This window comes from Diadema antillarum, unplaced genomic scaffold, assembly GCF_040938485.1.
Source record: "Diadema antillarum isolate AM-2024a unplaced genomic scaffold, OU_Dant_1.0 seq00001893_RagTag, whole genome shotgun sequence".
NCBI classification, from domain to species: Eukaryota; Metazoa; Echinodermata; class Echinoidea; order Diadematoida; family Diadematidae; genus Diadema; species Diadema antillarum.
The window spans coordinates 329336-355953 of NW_027272559.1; the positions used below are offsets into that span (position 1 = coordinate 329336).

The 26618-nt window shown below is 40.2% G+C and overlaps 1 protein-coding gene across 1 annotated transcript in view; it reads left to right on the forward strand.

Moving 5' to 3' along the window:
• LOC139713003 (uncharacterized) overlaps positions 1-26084 on the forward strand; it is a 36514-nt gene extending 10430 nt beyond the window's left edge. The window contains exons 2-3 of the mRNA XM_071624782.1: positions 24601-24749; positions 25839-26084. Coding sequence (XP_071480883.1) covers positions 24601-24749; positions 25839-25987 — 298 coding nt within the window. The 3' untranslated portion in view covers positions 25988-26084. The remainder of the gene's footprint in view (positions 1-24600; positions 24750-25838) is intronic.
• The last annotated feature ends 534 nt before the right edge of the window (positions 26085-26618 follow it).

Genomic DNA, 26618 nt, shown 5'->3' on the forward strand with positions numbered 1-26618 from the left:
CGAACACACTTTTCTTCCTCGTCTCTTAAAGCGCATTATTAGTCTTGTATTGGCTGATGATGTTGTTCAGATTGTGTAGGGAAATATTGTAATGTTACGTTAAGTGTGTGACGTAAATGACCGGCCTCGAGCCAGGGGAATGGAACTATAAGGTTTCCACGTACTTGTGTCGGAATGAGCGAAGTTCGAGTCTTGAAGGTTGCACGAGTTTCTAGCTAATCCTGGACAAGGTCATGCAGTGCGAAATCTATACGTGTTATGCACGAAAGGCTTCATCACTGTCAGTCTATTTATTTTGTATCTAAGTCATGTGTAAGGATCTTAATTACACGGCATTTGTGTGTCACAGAAATAACTGCAAGGGTGCTGCGAAGAGGGTACAACTTTATTTTTTCTGGAATGGAAATGTTAATTACTTTCTCCCAGACTCGCTGACTCACACCGCCTAAACAACTTAGTAGTTTTATGACTTGTCATAAATACACAGTACACAGGTCTGTAGAAAACTCCTCACTGTATTCTTCATAACATATAGTTAGGCCCTACTATATAATCGTTGCAATTATTGTAAAATTTTGTAAATAGATATCTGCACCACCGTACACAATACAATCATGTACAAACGTACGTATACTTAAAAATATTACATGTATGTATGTATGTATGTATGTGCATGCATATACATTAATTCTTAACTATCATACGCTGGGTTTTTTTGTTTGTTTGCTTGTTTGTTTGTTTGGTGTCATTCCGACGATAATAATGGAGTACCGGGTAATTGTTTCTTTTAAAGCAGCTGTTATTATATATTATGTGGGTCTTCACTACGTATAAATCATTATGATGTGATACAGTGTAAAGTATAGTACGTGATATGTGCAATGCATGACATGAATTGTTATGCGTCTGCATTATATAGATTATAGATTAATTCCTCTGTATATGACATACGGATCAAGAAAACACTTGCTACGTATTAAGTGATTTAAGTAATGTTTTTGAAACTAAAACAAAAACAACACAACTCTTTATTTTCCCTGTCGATATTGCTTCATCACCTTTACATAGCAACCTGACCACGTAATCAATATTCGATGGCGCCCAATTAATAATGATTGTCTATATACCACAGACCCTTGCAAGGTTATTTGCCATGATGGCAAGCTATAGATTAGTCACGTGATTATGACCTATATTCCGGGATTCATTGTCGAGATCAGAGATGACATTCACGTCCGTAGTAGCCGACCACACTTGCTTCATGATGACATCGCTAAATGTCAAGACTAGCAATCACAATCAGTGCAGTAAGAGATCTATGTCCGAGACCGCTGATGACAGGTGTATATGCAAAACTTGGCTTCAAAGTGAGATTAATAGGTCGGGAGATCCTAGCTCTGATTCTATACAGTTTAGATAGGTCTGATATACCACGTGATATTCACAAAACATACGAACAATCATTGTAGGAAATGAGTAGAACATGCCCCGTCCCCTGTTTTTTCATTTCGAAACTATTAAGTCAGTAAGTAATATAAACTGACACAATTTTAATGTGTGAAATTTCTTTAGATATTTATTATACATTGTAGAGTATATACTTATATTTATTCGTAGGCAACATTCAGGTGTCAATGATGCTGGATCTGTGACATTCCTTCAATCTGATCTTCTGGTATACTGCAAGATATCTGCACTGTGAACCACGCCTGTTGATGTTAATGATTTACCCGCGAGGTCTTGACAATAATGTACTGATGTATTATAGGCTCCACTGTAGTGCTGGATGTGTATCTCATTAGGAGGTTCATGAATGCAAGACACACACACATGTTATATTATAAAACATGCCTACGAACATAGTACACACAAACAAACCCACGTAGAGAGTTTGTCATGTATAATTATATAATGTTATGTATCAGTATACTGTTGAGATGTGGACGGGAGACGGCACGGTTAAATCAGATGGCGAGCGAGGGAGGGGAGAGAGAGAGAGCGAAAAGAAGAACATCCCCATTATGTAGCACGAACTGTCAAGGGATGCGTTGCTATGGTGACGAGCCGTCTATTGACGTCATCAGCTGCAAACCGAGCGCCCGTAATATTGACATTTTAGGCGCAGCTTATTTTAGATGGAGGCAGCTTAGGCCGTTAGTACATCGTGGCTTTTCAACGTTCTGTCCATCTCTCTCATTTTCCTTTCTTTTTAGGTCCCTTCTGATTCGTCTCCTCTTCTCTCTCCTCCCTTTTCTCATCTAATGTTCTCTTGTCGATTTGCATTTAACCTAAGCACACGAGTGGGATGCTTTTAGATTCATAAGCAACATTACCGTGACTGATTTCATTAGAGGCATAATGCACGCAGTGTGCATGCTGAGTTGTGGTTGGTAAAGTGCTATGTAGCTGCTCAAAACTTGATCTGTTGCAGGGAGGTGAAGGAATACCTTTATAGGAGCAAGCCGTCGTAGAACGGGGAGAGACGCTCTTCTGTTTTCTTTATCTTTTTAGCTTTGTTTCTGTTAGTCACAACGTATGGGGAAAATCGAGTCGAGCCTTCAATGACTTGAACGATGCAGAGCTTTTATAAGAACTGGACACGTAAAGGAGAAGATAATGATTATAACGAATACCAGTAGTCCACTTATGTAAACTTACCGTCTATTCCGTGTCTGTCTTTCTTCCAGTGCTCGCGTTTTCTGTTTACCCGTAATCTCTTCATTTCCATTCTCTCTTTCGCTCAACGTGTAAAACCAATTGACTTGCAGGTATATTATTATCATTATCACTACAAAACACCTCCCTCCCAACTCTCACTCTATGTCTCTCTCCCTGTCTCGTGTGTGTGTATGTGTGTGTGTGTGTGTGTGTATGTGTGTGTGTGTGTGTTTACATATGCGTTTGTGTGTGTGTGTGTGATTTGTATGTTTTATGTATATAGATACACCACAAATGTGTGTTGATAACTGTTTTCGTGTGTTGTCCTTTCATGATCGCATCACCTGTATCCTGTCTCCTCCAAAGCCCACGTCGTGTGATCATCTCTCAACACTTTACCCTATTTCCCAAATTACGGTGAATGAAACTCTCAAGGCACATGATCACGTGCAACTTCACATTTTGTTATTACAATTAACGTCTAATCCGCTCATGTGCGAAACGATGAGAAAATGTTGAAATCATGTAACATCTCCCGTCTCATTCTTGGAATTCAGATGTAAATAAAATACTTAATATTTTGTAAATAAACTAAAACTAACAAAGATGTTTTGTTGCTGTTATAGATGATAGAAGATGCAGTGGAATATGAAGATATGGGAGACGAGTATTTAAATACTGTCCGTGACTGTTAACGAAGTCTAACACACAATCTGTTCTGTGTTCCCCATATAGAATGGCAGTGTGCTGTCGATCCTATTACTGTAGCGTAGATAATCAAAATCGATTGCCGTCTAAATCCGTACATATGGGTCGATGAACAACTCTGGTATAGATCTTATAGTTGTTGTGTTTTGTTTCTTTTTCACCAAAATTGATCCAAATTTTTAATAGTGACGCATCGAGTCTTGCCAGTGTCACGAATATTTGCGCAACATATATCACATGTCTTTCTATATCATATCATAATTACATGAAATCATATAGTAGCAGATATACTTTAGTATTCTATTCATCACGACTGGTTGAAATGCCATTATTTGACACTCTCTGTTGCATGCTTATAAGCAACGATTCTCGCAAAGGGACCAATGTTTATAATACGTCTCTTTTCTGTTCATTGAAAATCATCGAATGTTGTGTCGGGTTTTTTAACAAATACATTAGTGCTTATGCTATAAAGCACCATTCCAGGCTGTTATTGAAGCATTTTGAAATAAAAGATACAATTGAACTGATTTGTGTTGTGCTGCAATCAAGAATGACACATTAAATCTTCGGCTTAATTTTGATGTGATGACATGAAAGAGCATGTTACTACATTCACTGTAATTATGTTATATATACCTGAGCCTCTCAAGGCATGTAATGCTGCTGAGTACGTCTTTTTATAGATTTAACGGCTTTATTTGTTTAAGATTTTGAAGTACTAAAGCTTTTAATCTTTGATGAACTTTGTAAAAGAAAAAAGCTTCAATTGAAAGCATGCAAGAAAATAGAGATTCTAGATAAAATGGCGATAGCTGACAGTTAGCTAGGCGCAGGAGAGGGAGGGGGCACACGTTACTGCGTATTTATAGCACCTCATGGCGTAAGTATTGCGAGAATTCGGTCTGATGGGATATGATGATAGCGAGGGTAGATGCAACTTTATACACTGTGTTTACAACGAAGTCAGAGCGAATATTTATCTCCTCGGGGTGGGATTCCTAAAATAGCCGGCTCCTGCCCCGCCGTTTACGCAGATGCTCGCCTGTCGCTTTGCTTGGCGCTCTACTGGAAAGAACGCTCAGATAAAAACACATCTAAATTATAATCTGTTTTGCGAAAGTTGTTTTCTCATTTTTCCCCCTCTTTAATAGTACATTTAGAAACTCAGGTGCGTCACTGCTGAGTTCAATTTGTCTGTATTTGATGGTGCTTCGGGGCTGTTCCACATTAATTCAACTACAGTTTTCTACACGCCCATACCCTTAGTTGCCTATAGAGAAATTCCGATATATTGGTGTTCTTATTACTGAAAGCGTCAAGATATATTTATATAGTTATCTCTGTTTGAAATAAATTCAGGACTTGCTGTGCTAACCGGATGTGTGGTTGATTAAAGTGGCGATGAAAATATTGATCAGTAAGAATTCAATTAATTATAATGAAGAGCGTAAATGTCATTTCAGTATATACGGTAATCATCTATTGTGTAATACCACAAACAAGGTATACATTAGTAATCTTTTGTTCGCTGAGGCAAGTCTGCCAGAGCAAACTCTATTTTCGAAGGAGGCCTTGTCATAAGTAGGTGTTACCATAGCATTGTCAGATACACTCACTCATACACTCCGGTTAAGAGGTGCATTACAGGTATAAAGAGATTTTGTCCAGGGACGAATCTATCCGCATCGGAGAGGATTTGATATATCATTTGGGTCATATTTTATGCAATCTTTGCCGAACGAGATCAACCTCAGCCTTTCCATCTGAAACGAGTCAGATCAGGACTCGATGTTCTGGTTTTCATCGTGGTATTATGAAGAGTCTTCCAGACACTCATCTCAAGTCTAGGAAAGTGCGAGAAGGTCGTAATGTTATCAGCGAAATCTGAGCTTGGAGAGCCGTGTTTACCCTAAAACCCTTACAGGATTTAGAACATAGTTCTTTGTGTGATGGAAGACAGCAATCCTTCGCAATACCTTCACATGCACAGTAATTTCTTACCGTCAGTTAATCAGCATCCTTTAGTTTATGAGCTTAGATTCCATACATTACTTATAAAATGATATAAATCATATAATTATATACTATGACGATATGATAATGATATGATATGGTATGATATGATATTATCTTATATTATATTTTGCTTTATTTATATTATATTATATCATATTATATTATATTACATTGTATTATATTATATTATATTATATTATATTATATTATATTATATTATATTATATTATATTATATTACATTATATTGTATTATATTATATTATATTATATTATATTATATCATATTATATTATATCATAATATACATATAGGCGTGAGAAATTTAGTTTGTACTGGATAACTCATGCATCAGCATGCATCAGTTAGAAATACGAATTTAACGGTAAACTGTGGTGGATACGGCCTTTTTACTCTGGATACTATTACAATGCCTATGAGACAAAGACAGCGGTCCTAGCCCACCTATACAGCCGACACCAAACTCGATCTGGTATCCATCATAGACTACACCCCTCAAGATGTCAAAACACATTCACTGGGATAAGGGTCTTCATCCATTCAGGCCCCCAAGTTACAGAGCGGTACCCGCTTTCCCCTCAATGCCAAGGAACGTTAGCCACTTAAACATGTAAACTAATGTATTTTGTAGTGCAGATGTGATCCAGTGGATTGCACGCTGCACTTGTCATTCAGAGGGTCCGGGATTCGAACCTTGGGGGCTAAGATGTGCCACTGAGCAAAACGCGATGCTCATTGCCTTTCAATCTATACCGAGGTAATTGAATAGATACATGTAGAGTATAGAGTCGAATGCTGCTGCGGCGTAATCTAGCTTTATCATTTACTCTACAAATTGCAGCCTGATTGGAAAATCCCCAGTGGAGATTTAATTTCAGTTACCATGGAGATGATCAAAGATTTTTATTGCGTAAAACTCTTTTAGCAAATGATTTTTGTAGTGGAATGGCGTTGCACAAAAGACAGAAGTTTTCGTTATTACTTTAAAAACTATATTTTTGTGAGCAATGATGAATAGTTTTAATATCGGAGTTTAAGCCAGTTTCATTTATAGTGCTATTTGAAGTGGTTTTCTCCCCCCCCCCTTTTTTTTTGGGGGGGGGGGGGGACGTTGGGGCGGAGGTTGTGTGGGAGAGACCTACAGTGAACCAGTCATGCGGCAGCGGGGTGGTCATCTACGTTTTTATCGGCCCTTGCTCCAGTTATACATCTTGTATACACAGGAATGCGACTCAAGCGAGCCACAAACCCTTCACCTAAATTTGACAGTATTTGTTGTTGTTGTTGTTGTTGTTTGCGTTAAGTTTCTTAGATTGGCCCCTTGACCCATCCCTTCCTTCTTGTCGCTCTACCCGAAACCCGTCCCCATTGTTCACACCAAGTGACGTCATGTGGTCAGATTGCGAAGAAACTACTAATGCATAGTCAACTTGAGTGCGCACGCAGGCGGCACGGACGGCTTAAAATCTGTGGAAGATCGTAACTTCGTCGAGCGTGTTATATGACTCTTAGCGGTATACCAACTACACAGTTGTATTGCTGTGAGTACCAGGCAGAGCGCATTCATAATTTTCTGTGGCAGTATCACTTGGAGAGAAGTGATATTGTTTAGAGGAAATCCGTTGCCTCACATTTATACTGCGTCCCGTCATAAAATGAAACCCTAGAGATTTGTTGACAGGAAGATCATTAAAGAGGTCACAGCGAAACCATGAAACAGTGAGTGAGACAATAAAAACAGGTTGCACGTCCGTTCATTTTCTTCCCTGCATGTATTCTTTGAGTAAACAGCTCTTCTTTTCACAACCCATTTTCAGTTAGGACCGTTCTCCATCATGTCCATCTTGATTTAATAGAACCAAAGACGAGTGTCCTCGATTCTGATTTTGTTTTCTTTGAAAGCGCATACATGAAATTATGATCGTTCCACTGCTTCTCAGCATGTTTCCTGACTGATGTGATGCACCTCCATCACGTTTTAACCATAATGCTTTTAGCGCACATTAGTAATTATGCGATATTGTCAAGCGAACTGGGTTAATTGCGGCTATTGTGAAAGCACCATGCAGCATTTGAAAGAGATGGCAATTTTATCTCCACTGAGATGAACTAGCATACCAATGTCTTTCTTGCTGCTTGGTAATTAGGCCTCCCCCGAATAACAGCAATCTATAGCTGTGCCATTGAACCGCAGAGGATAATAATGGGACATACTTTGACCTTCTTACCACCATGTTCATGTCATCCATGTGTCTTCCCATCCTATATCATGCCAACACACACTACATGGAAAGAGAGTTTGATGATGGCCGTCTGATCTCAATACTCGTGTACAACATTAGAGACCTCTCACGGAATGATCCCCCCCCCCCCCCCATTAGGAGAAGTGGTAATAAAAATTAATATACACGTCTTTCAAGTTTCAATACATGAATGCTTACTACAGACAGTATACACACACCACGCATCTTTTCTCGCCTTACGTCTCTCTATATCTATTACATGTGTATATAATGTTAATTCCATTTTTTCGATGTTTACAGATGTATATATTCTCCCCTACCTCTCTCCTGCGTATTGTTTACATCAGTAATGTATTTCGTCGCATACACAAGTAAAAAAAACCTTCCCGCTCCCTTTGCTGTATATATAAAATAGCGCCAGGGGACATGCCCCGGCATCCTAATAAAGGGGATGGGGAATGACTCCAGCAAACTAAAGACCACTATGAGGGCTGTGTGTGTGTGTCGACATGGAATCAAGCCTCTGTGTATTCCCAGGGCTGTATTTTCATAGCCAGTGGCCGCGCCACTGCGCAACCAGCCTCAAAAAGGTCAAGGCTGTTAAGCGAGCTCTCAAGTAATACGGAACGAGGGAGAGAGGAGAATGGAATGAAAACATCGCTTTCAAAGAGGGCTTCCCTCACACCTACGTCAGTATGAGCAGCGCCCCTCCCCCTTTCTATCCCCTCTTTTGTTTTGTGAAACATGCATGCAGTCATTACAATAGCCGGATTCTGCATGATACAACGGCTCTTTGTAGTGAGAATATTATGAGAGCTCAAATAGATATCAACATAACATCGACGAGAGCAGTCGCAAACTCGACAGAAGACACGAGTTGAATTCATCTCTTCGACAGAGTATAGCATTTATTGCTTTCCGTAATGAACTAATTATTCAGATGCAGTGATTCATTTGGGCTAAGCTATCAAGATTGTATTCCTCATTTCTGCTGTATCATTCTTAAGAACGAAATGTTCAAACGATGATGTCGCAAGGCGGTGATAGCACCGAGTGTTTATGAGAAGAGAAAGTGCAGTACATCTTAAGCCTTTCACTCATGCTGGCTAAGACTCATTATTGTTAACACAACAGCAAATTTATTTTGCGACTGATGTATAATTTCTATAACCTTGATATGCAAATATACCCGCGCTTGAGTTTGGTTGTTATCATGACATGTTATATACGTTCTCATTGTTTAGCACTAACGTGATTGCCGCGAACAAAACATATTAACTACTTGGTTTTGTGACAATTCGGAGGGTTTTCTGTTGTTACTGGCAATTGATTCACAAGTTACCCACAATGACACATAACGCTTTGTACAAAACCTGTTCAATCACCGTTCCGAAATTCTGAATTTACATTTATATTATATTATTTTTTTTTATTCTATGTTATTTTCATTCTTTTGTTAAGTGAATAGCCGGCACTTATTAAACTGCTTATGACAAATATGCTCAATACAATAGGATAAAATTCGGCACCCGAGCCCTTTGGATGAATCATGTCTGAAATTTTAATCAGAAGGGGATTACCTTTGGCGGACGATTATGCAGCATCATCTTCTCTGCAGCCAAGCCAGAATATAACTCGGATAGAATTCAATCAAACCACGCCAGGATACCCTCTATCGAATTGATGATGATGATGATAGGACGGCAAGAAGAAAGCTCATACATCAACGAACATCGCGAATTCATCAGAAATCGTGTATTCATCGAGTGTTCGTCAATTATTCATCAAGTATTCATCTTGAGAGCCATCAGGTTGGCTATAATGTCAAGTTGCCAGTTGAACCGTGATCGAGCTTGTAACCTCTTCTTCTCCCCCCCCCCCCCCCCCCCCCCCTTCTAACTCATCATTCGACATATAACATGTAGACGAGATGAAAAATGATCATGTTTATTTCATTCAGCGCATGTGTTGCTGCTGGTAATTTTGTCACGGGGCAGTTCGTAGTCGCGAGCGCTATCGTGTCCCTGTGTGTGAAAAGAGGTTGTGAGTATGCAATGATCCTTATTGTCACACCACTACTAGTATTTCCACATCACCACCCCATGTCTGCATCGCCACCCCATGTCTGCATCACCATCCCATGCCCACATCGCCACGCCCTCCTGACATCACCATGCCATCCTCCCACTATCATCCATTTCTCCATCAACGCTCACAGACATTCAACTAACACCTGCCGGATGACCACCATTTCCCCCGAGATAAGCGTCAATTGCTTGAAGATGAAATAGCGCGCGTATTCCCATTAATGACGTCACGTTGATAGAAGGCCGGACAAAGGAGGGCACATGTAGAGAAAGAAAGAAAAAAGAAAGAAGAAAAAGTGAGGCTGAACAGGAACAGAAATAAGAAAAAAAGAATGGTTTTTATCTTTTCCCGGAAGCAAAGAGGGTTGACTCATCCCGCAATCATACAAATTAATAATCTGTCTTGCTTGAGGAGCCTCTCTCGGCTGTCCGAGACAGAAGGTCATTATGCGACGAAATCTACAGGCAGTCGAATCTGTATCGAGTCTGCCCCATCTACGTAATACACGAAAGTTGGTTGCCGTGAGCTCTTACGAAGTGAAATGAGTGAGGGAGGAGAATAAGAAAAAAAAAACCCAGCAACTTATGCAAGCAAAGGATGTACTCCTGCAATGCTAAAATGCATTGTCGGTTTGAGAATGTTCAGTGTAGAGCTATACCTTATGATAAACATGGCTTGATCTCTCTCTTATGAATCTACTCGACTTATAGTTTCGAGAGTTGAAATGATATCCCTCACTGCTTCTACTGACAGTTTAATTACCACCCCCGGTTTGCATGTGCATATTTATTATTTTCTCCGCCAGTACGTTTAGATGGAAATCCTATCCACTTGAGAGTAATCAGACAGGGCAAATCATTCATCTCATTCAAAAAATATTAATCAAATTCATGGTTGGACATTAATGTAGTTCCTGTGATTTTGTGCGAACTGGTATAATGTCGTACATAATGACTCATAAGATAGGCATAATGTAAAGAAGAGAGAAAACGGGGAAGAATGGGAAAGAGAGCCGGGGGGGGGGGGGAGCAAGAAGAGAAAGTGAGAAAAGTACATCTCCCTCGATTACCAACGAGACGATCAATAACCAACCAAAGCCAAAATATTCGCACGAATTTTGGCTCAGATTCTGACTTCCCTAATACGTCATAATAGGGATGAGATTACATGCAGACGTTTCCTCGCCATAAAGTCACACTTTGGCAGATTCGCAACTTATTCATAGGGTATCATATAGCCAAAAAAAAAAAGATTCTGTAGCTGATTATTAACATCAACATCCTCTTTTTTTTTAGTATAGCACCCAACTATAGCCGGCGATCTGTTTCTCTCACAGCAGTCAGTGAATAATATCATTTAGATGAATTATTACACTGTCTTTATGCTGAATGATACCCATTAGATTGATATTATTAGGTTGGTAAGATGGAAAGATATGATGAAACAAGCAGAGGAGAAGCAAAAATGGAACATTCAGCTATTTAAAAAGACAGAAGACACATAGAAATAAACACTGAACGTGGTTCAACTCATTCCCATAACACATTCAATAATTATCTCCCGCAAATCCATAAAGTATCTACGCTGTAAAGTGTTTTCTGATTAGCCGAGCACTGTTTGTGCAATATGGTTGCGTCAATGCGTCATTCATTAAGTTCTGCCTCATTTCAACTGCGTGCTGGCTAGTTACGTTATTATTGTATAATCTAATCTAAACCTAGAAATCCTAAGTTTATGAAAAAGTAATTCCAGTACTACGGATCATTATCCATTAATGTCCCACTTTGTGTTATAGAAAAGACAAGTGCAGTATCATATCCACAGATCCACGTGCGAAATCATATTTTCCTATCCGTACCAGCAAAAGGAAACTGGAAAATAAAAGCTTTGCTTTTCAGCATGTCTCCTCCATTTCGAAACATTTTGATTTCAATTCAGTATTCAGATAGGCCACTGTATTTATTGTCAATTCACAGTATTTTTCTTTATTACAACATTGTACTGATTTTGTGTTACTATGTGTATGTACCTATTTTGTGTTGTTGGAAATAAAATGAAAATGAAATACAAGTTTTCATTTTAGTGCGATTTCTTCCAGAGTTGTGATTAATCAAGACACGCGGTTGCGATGAATAAGACTTTTTGAAGACTCTTTGTTTGTTCAGTTACTCAGAGGAGTTTGATTATGTTTGACAAAAAAAAAAAGTAGAAAAGTGTTCATCGCCGAATCTTTTGAGCAGAGTCTCAGGGTTTTACTGTACACGACAGCAAAAGGGAGACAGATTGCTTTGCATATCTTTCACTTCTATCATGGAGCTCATTGCCTAATGTTCACGCCCGCGCGCAGACACACCCACCCACCCACCCTCACACACACACACACACACACACACACACACACACACACACACACACACACACACACACAGAAGCACATCGTACTTAGGACCACTAGCCGTGGCTGTGCATGTCATTATGTATCATCATCAGGCTGGACATTATCATCAAGTAGGACATAAATATTTTTGTTATATTTCATGCGTTTCCAGTGAAAAATACGAAAATAGAGTTGAAATTGAAATGGCAATGAAATTGAAACTAAAATTATGATCCACTCGTGGGGTTAGACGGTTAAACCAGATTTAGACACACCTATATTGGGCTTCACCGTTTGTGAAACAAAACTGTGAAGCCGAGAATACACAACTCACACCGAAATTACAATCGTAATCTATTTGCTACCACAGAATATTCTACTTTACTATACACTCACAACCTATGTTGTGTTATTTAACACCAAGACAGTATGATTAAATTCGCATGTATTTTGCTGGTTAGTGTCCTGAAGAAAACGCTTTACGCTAATATGCAGTATAAACACAGTGCAGTATGACAATAAAATGTAGATACAGCATCATTGTTGATGTTACATGGGACGCTGTCGCACACTAATAGCTACAGGCTCGCATCTATTAAAATGGCGCCACGTGTGGTGTGAAGTGCCTGGAAGCCGGGGGACCGGTATGAGGTACTCTATTTGGACGTTCTATACATTATTTCAATTTCAAATGGATTGATGAATTTCACGAGCACCATTGGACCTGTGAATTATGCCACCTACATTCTGTATCAGCCTTCAAATGAGACACGCACATCGATATATTAGCAGGTTGATCGCAAAAAGGAATAATCGCCATTAAAAAAAAAAAAAAAATGTAAGTGCATCATTAGATAGAGCGAAACAAACCTTTCCAGTAATAACTCAATATTTATAAGACAAGGAATATTCTTGAACGCATGATTAAAAAAATCCCATATTTTCCTTTTATTTTCTCTGTTTTTTAGCAGTTTCATTCGCAAATATCTCAAATTAACAAGAATGGAGTTATTTCGTTTTGCGACCAGACTCTTCATATGCAGTGGGCGTGTAGAGTGGTGTTGTACAGCTCACTTCTACTCATGGTTGACAGTATCAAATGAGTTAATACTACTTCGCTTGTCCCCTCACCTCACTGAGCACGCCGTTCTGTGAACCTAATGCCAGAATGCGCCTATAGTCTTTCTCGCCAGCATTTTTGAATTGTTTTACAAACGGGAAGAGTGATCTCCAAATTGAATGTGATATCTTCATAATAAAAAAAGAAAACGAAGCCAATAAGAACACCGTCTCCATTATATAGGTTAACTCCTCAATACCGTTGACCCTAATTTAGGGGTAACAACAGAACCGGGTATAAGGACGATTCGCATTATCAGAAATAATGGATGTGTCTAGCTCGTAGTGCTCAGCACATGAATAGAACTTTACGTTCAAACTATGTTGAGGGAAGAGCAGATGAGATAATAGAAATCAGAGGAATGCCTGTCAAATTGACCTCCTTATTATGCCCCCTCCCCCCCCCCCCCCCCCCTTTCCCGAACCTCACCCATAAAGTAGCATGTCCAAAGGCCTCATCGAAGACACATCGTGAGCCGTTTCTCTCAGGACGACCACCCTTAGCATCCCCCATCCTGATCCCCCCCCCCCCTCCCCACACGATCGATTGTATTAACCCACTTTGCAGGCCCATGCTCCTCTCTGACATTTTGCTAAGGCATGGCGCCCTTGCATGCTTCATACTATGAGGTCGCATTTTCAGTCAATTACCGTTGCCTGGTATTCCGGCCAAACCCGCAGCGAAGCGGCGCTCTGCGGGCGGAGAATCCAAACGGAAGGCATCACCGGGTGCATTCCCCGCTATAATTCCAACCCCTCCCGTCATTCTGTGAAATTATTGTGGCCTTGTTCAGATATCTCCCAGTAACCCCCAGTATGATGTCTGCCGGGTATCAATGACCAGTGGTTCGTTCTTTCCTGCTCTCATGCTGGAGGTTTTAGTCACGTGTATAATTTGGAATTTCAATCGATTTCTATGCCGCTTCACCTGTTACAATCCCTACTTGTTATCATCACTATCATCAGCAGCACTCATGTTGTCATGACAACATGATTCTAAGAAGTTTCCTAGAAAGCTGCTCGGAGTGAATCTTTAGAGATAATATTTACGATTTGAAGTAAAGAGGGTCGATACATCACAATTCTAGTCCAAGGACCGGCAAACTGATTGATTTTATAATCAACTGAAACATAATTTATATAGGAGGCAAAAAGATCAAAACCACAGTATATGTAACGCCATCCGGCTCCAAATTGAAAAACAAAGAAGAAGATACGAACAAAACATGAAACGTACTATTGCTTGTCATTTTATATGATAAGAATGTTCATAATTGCATTTCTTTCTTTCATTACACGAATATAAGATAAGGTTTCGATGGATCGGGAAAGTTAGCAAAGAGACTGTTTACCTATAAGGGTTAGAGGATAGTTTGTATTCAAACCAATGTCGCCATCAGTGAAAATTATTTGTGTTTCATTCATTTCTTATATTTCAGCGTCAGCGCTTTCTGTGGAAATGTTATGATAATGAATTGCATGTTTGCTTTTTAAATCTAATTGTCGCGTGTTTCAAGAAAAAATGGAAGTAAATCCCGCAAGATATAATGCGGAAGGGTTTGGGTTTGGGTTTTTGTTCATTATTTTGTTTATTTGTTTGTGTAATGTTCATTTGTTGTCTCATCCAGAGAATCAAGCACAAGAGGGGATGTAATGAACTCTCCCACGTATCTCACAGTTTCGCGCTATTAATGATTCGCGTATCTTTCCTCTCTTTTTTGCCATTTAATTTTGCACTTTCACGATGGTTTCGCAGTAATTAAGTGTACACTGAGCTAATTGTCAATGCGAACCGCTAATAAACGTCCTATCCTAATAACGATTTGCGCGGTACAATAGACACCCACGAACCTAACCTTGTGTTATTGACTAAACTCGCACGATCTCCATCCCGACAGTGATTGAAATACGGGATCAGTTCGGGGAGGCGATTATTGCTTACGGCGGCGATTTAATCTCTGCTACTGACGTGCGTAGATGAGTTTTTTGTTCTCTTTCGGAGCGCAAAACTTCGTCTGCCACGAAAAGGCGAGGCTTATTAGTATATCAGCTGCGATTGTTGTCGCAAATGCAACGTTTGTTGGGTGGGACAAACTTGATTTCAAAGGCACCGTCGTGTGCGTTTCCATGGCGACCGTGTTTTAGAATTTGCATTTGTACGCGAGCCCGCAATGAGCTTAGTCTAAATTGCATAGTATAGCGTCATAACCAGTCTCACCGGTCTTTTAACCTTTGGGCAGTGGACAGCTTCCTATACTGTAAAACAACCAAGTAAGCACATTTCGTCTGAAATGTGTTCAATGGCCTTTTGGCACTCTGTTCCCCGTAAATAACTGTCCTAACTGGGCATTATTTGGTCGCGTCATGTTGGAGATACCTATCCTCAAAGGGAAAACGGATGAAAACCAGCTATAAGGGCAACCAGTTTCACTGATGGAGTATACAAAGGACCGGGGCAACAGATTGGGGTTTTATATTCGAAGAACTCGTATTTTGTCTGTCATGCGGAATGAAACTCGCTGACCTGCCCATTCTTTTTTCTGTTCAATTGTGTGTAATGTATTTCATTTGTTCGATGATATTGTATTTTGACGATATATTTCCAACATTGTTAAAGCCCTTCCCATCAACAAATAGCAAGAATACACACACACACAAATATATATATATATATATATATATATATATATATATATATATGAAGAGCTCGCTTCCAAAAAGCGCTAAATCCATTGAAAATGATGGATTTAGCGCCTTTTGGAAGCAAGCTCTTCATATATATATATAACTATATATTGTATACATATATATGTATTATAATACACACTATTACATAAAACGACAGTAATACTCTCCCTCTCTCTCCCTCTCTCTCTCTCTCTCTCTCTCTCTCTCTCTGTGTGTTATGTAGATAGATGGGTAGATAGATGAATAAATGAATAAATGACAGATATATAGATATGTATATGTTTTTCGTTCTCTCTTTCTTTCTAATGACTTCGTGATTGCATATGATATCCTGAAATTTACTACCGTTCATGTATAGATCCCTATATGGAAAACCAGGGCATATTGATGCTTCTAGAGAAGCCAATGTTAACGAACTCTTCACTGACATTCGTAACACACTCGATATTCTGAGATCACCCCCCCCCCCTTTTTTTTTTTTTTTTTTTTTTTTTTTTTTTAGTCAAAGTCGTACAGTGAAACCAGCTCGCATGAAGTGAACTTGACTTGTCGAGGGAATGAGGCGAGCGTCGATCGGAGTTTGTACATTGCACGCTCTGTCGTAAAGCGCGTCCATTATTAGTACTCTGGTATAGTATGATGAGGTAACGCGTGATGTTTTCACGCAGAGGGAAGATCTACGTTATATAACGGAGGCGGAAACGAGTGTGGATAGTGTGGTATGGGGTAGAAGATGCGTGTTCATGACCATTACCCGTAAAGTATTTACATTAATCACAGCTCGAATGTTAGTCATCCAAATCTTCTAAATTAATGTATTCCTTCCGGAGGAGAGCGAGGGATGATGGTTCAGTGCACGTGTGCCAATGTGCAACGTGTTGGACACGTTGTGAGTGGTTTACCTCAATGAACTCGGTACTCACTCTTGTGTATAAAATTATACAGCTAACAGGTAACTTTACATACATAATCAGGTGTAGATCTATGACACCGTGGTTGTGCGTCTGTGTGTTTTGTTTGTTCATGGCTGGCAGCAAGCACATTTCAAGCCGACGTAGTGAATTTAGATGTCCCTTTTTTCTTTAATGAAAGCAAAAGGCGTCACCAGGCGATGGCTAAAAGGACCTATCCGGTCATTTCTGTTTCGTTTTGTTCTTGATATTCAAAGTATACGGTAAATGAATCACAGTAACTTGGATGAATAATGGATTTATCGAAAAAAAGTGAAAGTATAATGTGTGTATTATTAACATTCACATCACAGGGGAAGAAGAGAATAAGCATGAAGTCCCCCCGTCACAAATAGATTGGTGCGTCATTAACCTTTAAGAAGTATTTATCGTTGAAAACCAGCAGGTAACTTTTTCTCGAAAAAGACGCCACACTTGCATCTATCCTATATGATACGCAGCATTGAATTCAAAATCACTTGATAGGAGTTGGCCTATAGAAATCATTTTCAAAACAACACATGCCGCCCCCCCCCCCTCCACACACACACACACACACACACACACACACACACACACACACACACACACACACACACACACGGCGAACACACTCACAATTCTCCATTCTTCCTTCATTCATTTAATTCGTCGATATTGCTGTATCCGAGCAACCATGCATTACGATCGATACCCCTGGGCATGAAAATCTATCTCAGGCTGCTCAACGCGGACATGCGTCGGCGCACTTTTGTCGAAAGCCCTCGATCGGTGGAACACGGTGAACTTGTGACATTTAAGGGATGCAGCCAGGCAGAGATTTGTAGCGCGAGAGGGGGAATAAAAACTCACGTTTACTCGCTTTCAGCCTCCCAGCATGGATGCATGCTTTTAACGTTTGTCCTACTTATCAATTTTGTGCACTAGAATGCGTGGGCCATGTTCAAGGGTTTGGACATCCAGCGGTTTTGTTTGGGTTGATGAGTTCCATCTCAAGAATCGCGATGATGCTATCCTCCCTATATGTGGCTGCAATTTACGCTAGAAAGGAAAATAGCTGGTTTGGTTTGTTCTTTTGCAGAAAGACATCTGCATTAAGGAAGCAGATCGGAGTGAATTCGAGCAATTTCACCTAAACAATAAAGGTTATAAAAATTATGTACATGTATGGTACCGTGTGCATTATTCCTACTGCATGGGTAATGCAACCATGATGATTATCTTCTTCTTTTTTCACCTGCTTTTCTTCATTTTCTCTTTAGCCACAAAGTGCTCATGTACAAGGAGATGCTTCCTTCTTCAACAAATCTAACTTTTCAGTTCTTACAGTGTCTCAAAGGACAAGTGAGAATGTGATTTTTTTTTTTATTTAACATTTTGAAAATACAAAATGATACAATGGAGTTTCTTTTGGAGAATAGGAAGGGTTAATAAAGTGAAAAACTGATATGCACAACATTGTGTCAAGCAATAAGACTAGGAAATTTAAGCATACAAAATAAATCACAGTCATGCGATTTATTGACAGCCCTGCTACAAACCCAATGGACGTTGATGTTAAATCTATGGACCATGACGTGTTCATAGTCATGTTATTACCGGTTCTTTTCTATCAATCACTCATTATATTCTTTCATAATAACCTTTTTTTTACATTCTAGAACGATACATTGATTATAGACTCTAATTAGACTGTCTTTGGACGTTGATGTATCCGTTGTTATAAAGCTATATAGCTATAAAGCAAACATAATAACGTACATAGTACCATACAGACTCCACAAATATCACAATGCCACATGCACAATTTGTAAACGTTTATGTTTATCATGAGTATAGTTACTTTGTTATGGAAATTTGGTTGTTATCTCCCGCATCCTTCCGTTGTGACCTATATTGTCTTTCGGCTGAATCGAGACAGTGTTAGCCAATGGAACTCTGTCCGTAACTCAACGTTGCAGTGCACCCTTCCGTCAAATTCATGTTGTTGTTGTTGTTGTTGTTGTTGTTGTTGTTGTTGTTGTTGTTGTTGTTAGTTGTTGTTGTTTTCAGCCCACACCCTTTCTGCGACAACTAAAATTTAAACCATATCTCCTCTTCTCTTTGGACTAATTAGTAGCTTCAATATCTGTCTTGGAACCTGCTGTGTCACGTTCAAGTTTATGAGCATTTCTGCATTTCTTAGATGCGAAAGAATAGTGGTGCCGTTGTCCAAGCATCGTCATGCTTTTCATTAAGTCGAACTCACAACCGCCATCGGTATTACATGCGCTGGCATTTAAACGCAATCTTAATTGATCTGTTTTTTTACTGATAAAGCAAGTGATGTCGTTGCCATGGTAATTGTCAAGAAACCGATGGTCATCTCGTGTGCCAAAGAGCCGATTGTGAGATAAACCCATCCGAGTTCTGCTTCCCTTGAATTCAGTAAATGCAAGCTATGTTTTGTGCACTATAATGATAACAGCATGATCGTGTTTATCATTACCCACGTCGAGAAGCGTTGCTGTTCAACAAGCAACACACCAAGACATGGCGAGGGCGATTAGTATAGGACCTATACTCGTGCACATTCCTTGGAATTCGATCCGCAAAGTTGTGACAATTTGGATGCATAACTTTGGATAAAGTAAAAATGACAACTTTTGGTATCGTAAAGTGATAACGCCAGTCTGACTTGCATAAAACTATCGATAATGCTTACCTCATGCAAACACATTGAAGAACGAGTACCGTAGTCAAGCTTACAGGCCGTGGGGAGCATGCCACAGACCGAAGCAAGTGCGCCCCTTACGAAAAAGTCCTGTGGTACTCCTGTGGTAATTACCACAGGACGGTACCACAGGACAGTACCACAGGAAAGTACCACAGGACAGTACCACAGGACAGTACCACAGGAATTGTCCTGTGGTATTTTGGGACATACCACAGGACAGTACCACAGGAATTCCTGTGGTATTTTGGGACGTACCACAGGGCAGTACCACAGGAAAGTACCACAGGACCGGTACCACAGAACAGTACCACAGGACAGTACCACAGGAATTCCTGTGGTATTTTGGGACGTACCACATGGCAGTACCACAGGAATTCCTGTGGTATTTTGGGACGTACCACAGGGCAGTACCACAGGACTAGTACCACAGAACAGTACCACAGGAACTGTCCTGTGGTATTTTGGGACAGTACCACAGGACAGTACCACAGGTCGATCATTACCACACAGCATTACCACAGGGCAGTGCCACACAGCATTTCCATGGTACCACAGGAGAGTACCACACAGGATAGATCGAAAAAAAAAATCTGGGAGACTTTTAGCCACATTTCAAGGAATATTTCTGATAGGTGAGTGATGGATTTTAGGACAAACATGGCCCTACTTAATAACCTGTCCTACTCCTAACATATAACCTCAAACGAGAGTCTAATGGCCAAGTGCCAATCTAGCTAGCTAGTCCTATAATAGATCTATATAGTCATATTCTATTCCTAGGTAGCCATCGACCCTCTCAGTACATATATATATGGCCGTCTATCCGTAAAGCATTAAGGCATGGTTACTAACTCGATTATACTTTATTATCAAGATATGAAATTACACTTTCATAACAATATCTATGATATTGGGAATAACATAACATAATTAGACAATCTTTCATAAAGTTCAAAGTAAGTTCCATCATTAATACTTTGACTTTTTAAGTCGTATATGTACAGTCAGTCCGCAGCGTGAGCGAAAACGCACGTATTTATTCAAGTCGTATGCACGGCTGAGCGGTGCTTGCATACGTAATGAGCAGATACATGGTCATGAACAAATCCGTGTAGAACGAGTATTTCTAGTCAGTTTTCGACACTTTTAGTATCGACTTAAAGAGAAAACATAAGCAAATATGCTCATGATCAAAATAAACGGAAAAGAAGAATAAAGAATATCAAAATCCCTCTCGAAGTTCGGTATTGTATTCAAAAATATTCCTTCACGTTTGACGCCAAAAAATTTACCTGAAATCTTTCATGCCCCTCTAAAATATGGTGAAGACTATGTCCGCTAAGGTATATAGTATCACAATAAGGGCACGTTTTCCCATCTTCATTTCAATACGGGTCAGGAACTAGCAAAATTCAGAGACATGTCTAGCGTCGAGTTTAAAAAGATTATCCTCGCATTCGCACCGGAATTCCGGGTCTGTGATTGGTCGAAATCTGTCGCAAGACGCGGCGTATCGCATTGCGTAGTATCCATTGGCTGCTGACTCAATGCTGTGAGTTTTAAATGTTAGGTTCCAGATTGTGATCGAATTTTCACTCTCTGTACAAAACTTGAACTTTACACAGGAACCAATGATGTGTATGTGAGTGTGCACTTACAATGACCCTGAACAATGGACCTGGCTGCCACCTGTCCCGAGCTCTGCTGCCAGGCACATGAATGCTTAATCAATTATTCATGTGTATTGCCCCGAGCACTGCTAGTCTGAATTCTTGACACAGGGTGAAATGCATGCACATGAAAGAAGTAAGCACATGTTTCCATGTGCTTGCACACACCACATTTCAGAATGAACAAAGACTAGCTGCGATAGTGGAATTCCTCATGAAACATTCCAATCCTGGCCATTGTCCACGACCATTGTCTGGGTATCAACAACACATTCCACGCGTGTTCATTCACTACCCCACTTCCAGTAAGAAAACATAATTTGCCTTGTTTTCAACAGGAAAATTCACAACCTTAAAAATGGTGCCCCTCTTCGTTTTTTAATTGATCATACTCGCTCAAGTTTCACGATTGTGAAATCGAAGAAATTACGGAGATCTATTTTCAATACCAGTCAGGAACTAGCAAAACATCAAACTATGATCTAAAAGCTTCTTGAACATTGGCAAAATAATCGTTTACTTTGATGCTAAAATTGACTACTATATTGACATCAAAAATAGGGAAATTAGGTATCAAATTAATGAGCATAATCAGCTCTATAACATACCTAATCATCCTGGGTAAAACAATGCACTGCGAAAGCTATGAAAGCTGTTGTTGCGACCTCTGCAAAAACTCTCGCAAAGTATCGCGAAATCTCGTCAGTCTCAAGGGCACAAACTGCGTAAACGTGATTCTGAATAAAATTGTCGTTCGTGCCTCATTATCGCACACGCTGCGGACTGACTGTGTATTTTCTAAAATCTAGAGTGCTTTTTATGAATATTCATGAGCTATGTAAAAATTTGTACCACAGGAGTACCACAGGAGTACCACAGAAGTCCTTATGAAATTTCTCATGCTTTACATCAGCACTTTCACTAAATAGGTAATACTGTAGGAGCATAGGACAGGATAAGTAATGGCAAATCAATTATAATAATTCACAGCATAACTCATCTATCAATTAATTGAGGAATATTAATATGTGCTTTTTTGTTTGTATTTTTGTTATAAATTTCAGTTGATTCTGCCTGACAATTTTCCTGTGTGGTACTCCTGTGTGGTACTGCTGTTTGATATTCTCCTGATGTGATAGTCCTCTGGTATAAATGTTAAGAAAAAAAAAATATCCTGTAGCATTTTTCTGTGGTACTTACGAATTTTAATTTGCTGTGTGGTACTTCTGTGTGGAAGAGCACCATATTATGATTTTAATGTGGGATTTTGGACAGTTCCTGTGGTACTCACCTGTGGTATACATCGAAAATTACCACAGGAATTCCTGTCGTATACTGTCCTGTGGTACGTCCCAAAATTCCACAGGACAATTCGTGTGGTACTGTCCTGTGGTACGTCCCAAAATACCACAGGACAAGTCATGTGGTACTGTCCTGTGGTACTATCCTGTGGTACTTTCCTGTGGTATTGTCCTGTGGTGCTGCCCTGTGGTACTGCCCTGTGGTACTGTCCTGTGGTACGTCCCAAAATACCACAGGACAAGTCGTGTGGTACTGTCCTGTGGTACTATCCTGTGGTACGTCCCAAAATACCACAGGACAAGTCGTGTGGTACTGTACTATGGTACTATCCTGTGGTACTGTCCTGTGGTACTGCCCTGTGGTACGTCCCAAAATACCACAGGACAAGTCGTGTGGTACTGTCCTGTGGTACTATCCTGTGGTACTTTCCTGTGGTACTGTCCTGTGGTACTGCCCTGTGGTATTGTCCTGTGGTACTGCCCTGTGGTACTGTCCTGTGGTACGTCCCAAAATACCACAGGACAAGTCGTGAGGTACTGTCCTGTGGTAATATCCTGTGGTACTGTCCTGTGGTACTGTCCTGTGGTATGTCCCAAAATACCACAGGACAATTCCTGTGGTACTGTCCTGTGGTATGTCCCAAAATACCACAGGACAAGTCGTGTGGTACTATCCTGTGGTACTTTCCTGTGGTACTGCCCTGTGGTACTTTCCTGTGGTACTGCCCTGTGGTACTGTCCTGTGGTACGTCCCAAAATACCACAGGACGAGTCGTGTGGTACTGTCCTGTGGTACTTTCCTGTGGTACTGTCCTGTGGTACTGCCCTGTGGTACGTCCAAAAATACCACAGGACAAGTCGTGTGGTACTGTCCTGTGGTACTTTCCTGTGGTACTGTCCTGTGGTACGTCCCAAAATACCACAGGACAAGTCGTGAGGTACTGTCCTGAGGTACTATCCTGTGGTACTGTCCTGTGGTACGTCCCAAAATACCACAGGACAATTCCTGTGGTACTGTCCTGTGGTACTATCCTGTGGTACTTTCCTGTGGTACTGTCCTGTGGAACTGCCCTGTGGTACTGTCCTGTGGTACGTCCTAAAATACCACAGAACAAGTCGTGTGGTACTGTCCTGTGGTACTATCCTGTGGTACATTCCTGTTGTACTCTCCTGTGGTACGTCCCAAAATACCACAGGACAATTCATGTGGTACTGTCCTGTGGTACTGTTGTGTGGTATACATCCCAAAATACCACAGGACAATTTGTGTGTATACTGTCTTGTGGTACTGTCCTGTGGAACTTTCCTGTGGTAATGTCCTGTGGTACTGCCCTGTGGTACATCCCAGAGTACCACACGATCCTGTGACACAGTACCACACAGTTCCTGTGTTAACATATATTTGTGTGGTACATTGTGTGGTACCAGCCAGTACCACAGGGAGTACCACATGAGCCTGTAAAACAGTACCACACAGTTCCTGTGGTAACATTTATTTATGTGGTACATTGTGTGGTACTGACAAGTACTACAGGGAGTACCCTACAAGCCTGTGGTACAGTACCACACAGTTCCTGTGGTAACATTACAAGTGTGTGGTACATTGTGTGGTACCGACAAGTACCACAGGGAGTACCACAGGTCTTTTTTGTTAGGGGCGTGCTGTGCTGGGCTTATCTAAATAAGATCTCAGACAAATGTCTAATTTTCCTGTTCTAATCAGTGTAGAGCTCTTTTATTCCCAAGCCTGAACCGTTTCTGCCCACAGTTGTCATTCTTTCGTGTGTTTTCAAGTTTGTGTTCCCTTGAAATGTATGATGTATCTGTGTCATCCCCTGACCTTTACTACTGAGTATTTGAAATAATGACGTTTTCATCGCAATCCGTTTCAAATTTGATTTTTGTTTCTTTCTCTTTCCGTCATTGAATCCAGCTGAAATATTCCATTTGCATCTTAGTGCAATGCGTGTAGAATATTTGTCATTTCTTTATTAAAGAATTGTTTGTTTATTTTGTTTGTCTCTGTTTGCTTGTACGTTGTAGATGCGTTCGCATCACGGACACCGGTGTTGGATTCCTCGCCACCATGAGTTGTTTGAGGGCGCTCTACCTTCGCTGGTGTTGCCAAGTTCAGGACTTCGGACTACAGCATCTGTACGGGATGAAGAGTCTCTTGGTGCTATCCGTGGCAGGTGAGCGTGCAAAGAAAATGGTGGGAGGGGCTTGTTTGGCTGCTCTTAGGACAAGCCCCTTTCGCCCCCGAACAGCCAAATTATTTGGCCCAGAGCATTGATTATAATCCATCGTCAAATATCGATCGAATTCCATGAATACCAAGGCGAGTAATCAATGTTTCGTCCACATCCCATTAAGTCCTGTCTGTATAATATCATCTCAAATATCATGTCGGCGGCATTATATCCTTCTCCTTTCTTTTTTACTACAACACCTTGGGGGAAATATCTATTACATTTCAGTGAAGCTTTGTTTTTTCAATATCATTTTCAATATTGTTACGTTCATATTGATCCCTACGTAAAGTAAACGATGTAGTCTAGGTTACTTCATTATATAATATCTTATATTAAAACTGCAAGAATGCTTGCATCTCTGTAGGATTCCTTCAGTCGCTTTTAGATGATTTTTTTGACAAACTGGTATGGCTACTTCTTTTTTCTCTGTTTTAGTCGTTGATAGCGTAGTTAGATAATGTAGTTGTTCGAAAGTTAATCTTTATGTTGTTCATTCGTGTTTTATTTGTTTTATTGATTGATGTGTCATTCCGCAGCTGCTTTCTAGTTGTGTTAGTGCATCCAGCTGATATTGTAAAAAAGAGACCCCAAGGAAGAACAACTGCATTGTGCTGCCGATACTACCAATTTTTGGCATCCCGTTTCATCTACCAACTTGTGTCTATATTCTCTTTGTGCCCTGAATAATAATCATATACGGATGCAAATAAGTGACAGTGGATATACTTGAAATTAACGTCTTACGTTACTTTGACTTTTGCAAGAAATTATGAGTACTCACGGGCTTATTTACATATAATGTACAATTTCTAACTGATGCTATCTCTCATCTTCGTAACTCTGCTCATGGATCATAAGTTGCATTTTATAGTCTATAGTTACGTCATCAGACCAAGAAGGAATTAGGCGAGCCTAGTACCTCCTTGATCAGACAAACAGCATAAAACGAGTCGCGTGCTCGCCTCCAGTATGATTTAATTTGTTGTATTCTTAAAGTTCTGCGTTTACCTGTCATTCTGTCTTTTGTAGGCTGCCCTCTACTGACGGCATCCGGCCTATCTGGCTTGGCCCAGTTGAAACAGCTTGAGGAACTCGAGGTCACCAACTGCCCGGGAGCTTCCCCCAAACTCCTCCAGTATTTCTCCGCCAACCTACCGACGTGCGTGCTCATCCACTGATTGGGGACGTTAGACAATATTAAATTATACACGCAAACAAGCACTCACGCACACACATCACACATACACATGATATAAATACACGAACATAAGCCAACATCCAGTCACAAATGAATATACTCACTATCACAACTAACGGTCGTGTCAAAATGTATGCTAATTTGTCTGATAGTGTGATGGCCATGATTGGTTTATAATGACATGTCACATGATCAGCTGTGGTCGTTGTCACCCAATGAGCTGAAAGGAAGACAAACTTTGATAAACGCAGAAAGATCAGAAAGTACAAATGCAAATTACTTTCATTTGGGAGTGAAACTACACTTTCGTCACGTTCGTCAACCAAACTCATCAGTATAGAACCAATGGCCAAACATTATTCTAGGTAGATATTTTGCAGTCTTAATGTACGGGTTTACGGACTTTTCAGCAACTCCGTAATGGTATCTATAGCAAAAATGATTCGTCAATTATAGTTCGATATAGTTAATCACGTCGATATTCCAATCACAGTCTTGACATTTAGGTGAATATGCATTTGCTTACTTCGATATTTGCTCACCCACTGACAAATTGAGAAGAATCATTAAAAATGACTAGACATACATTGTAAGTGTAAACTATGTGGGAA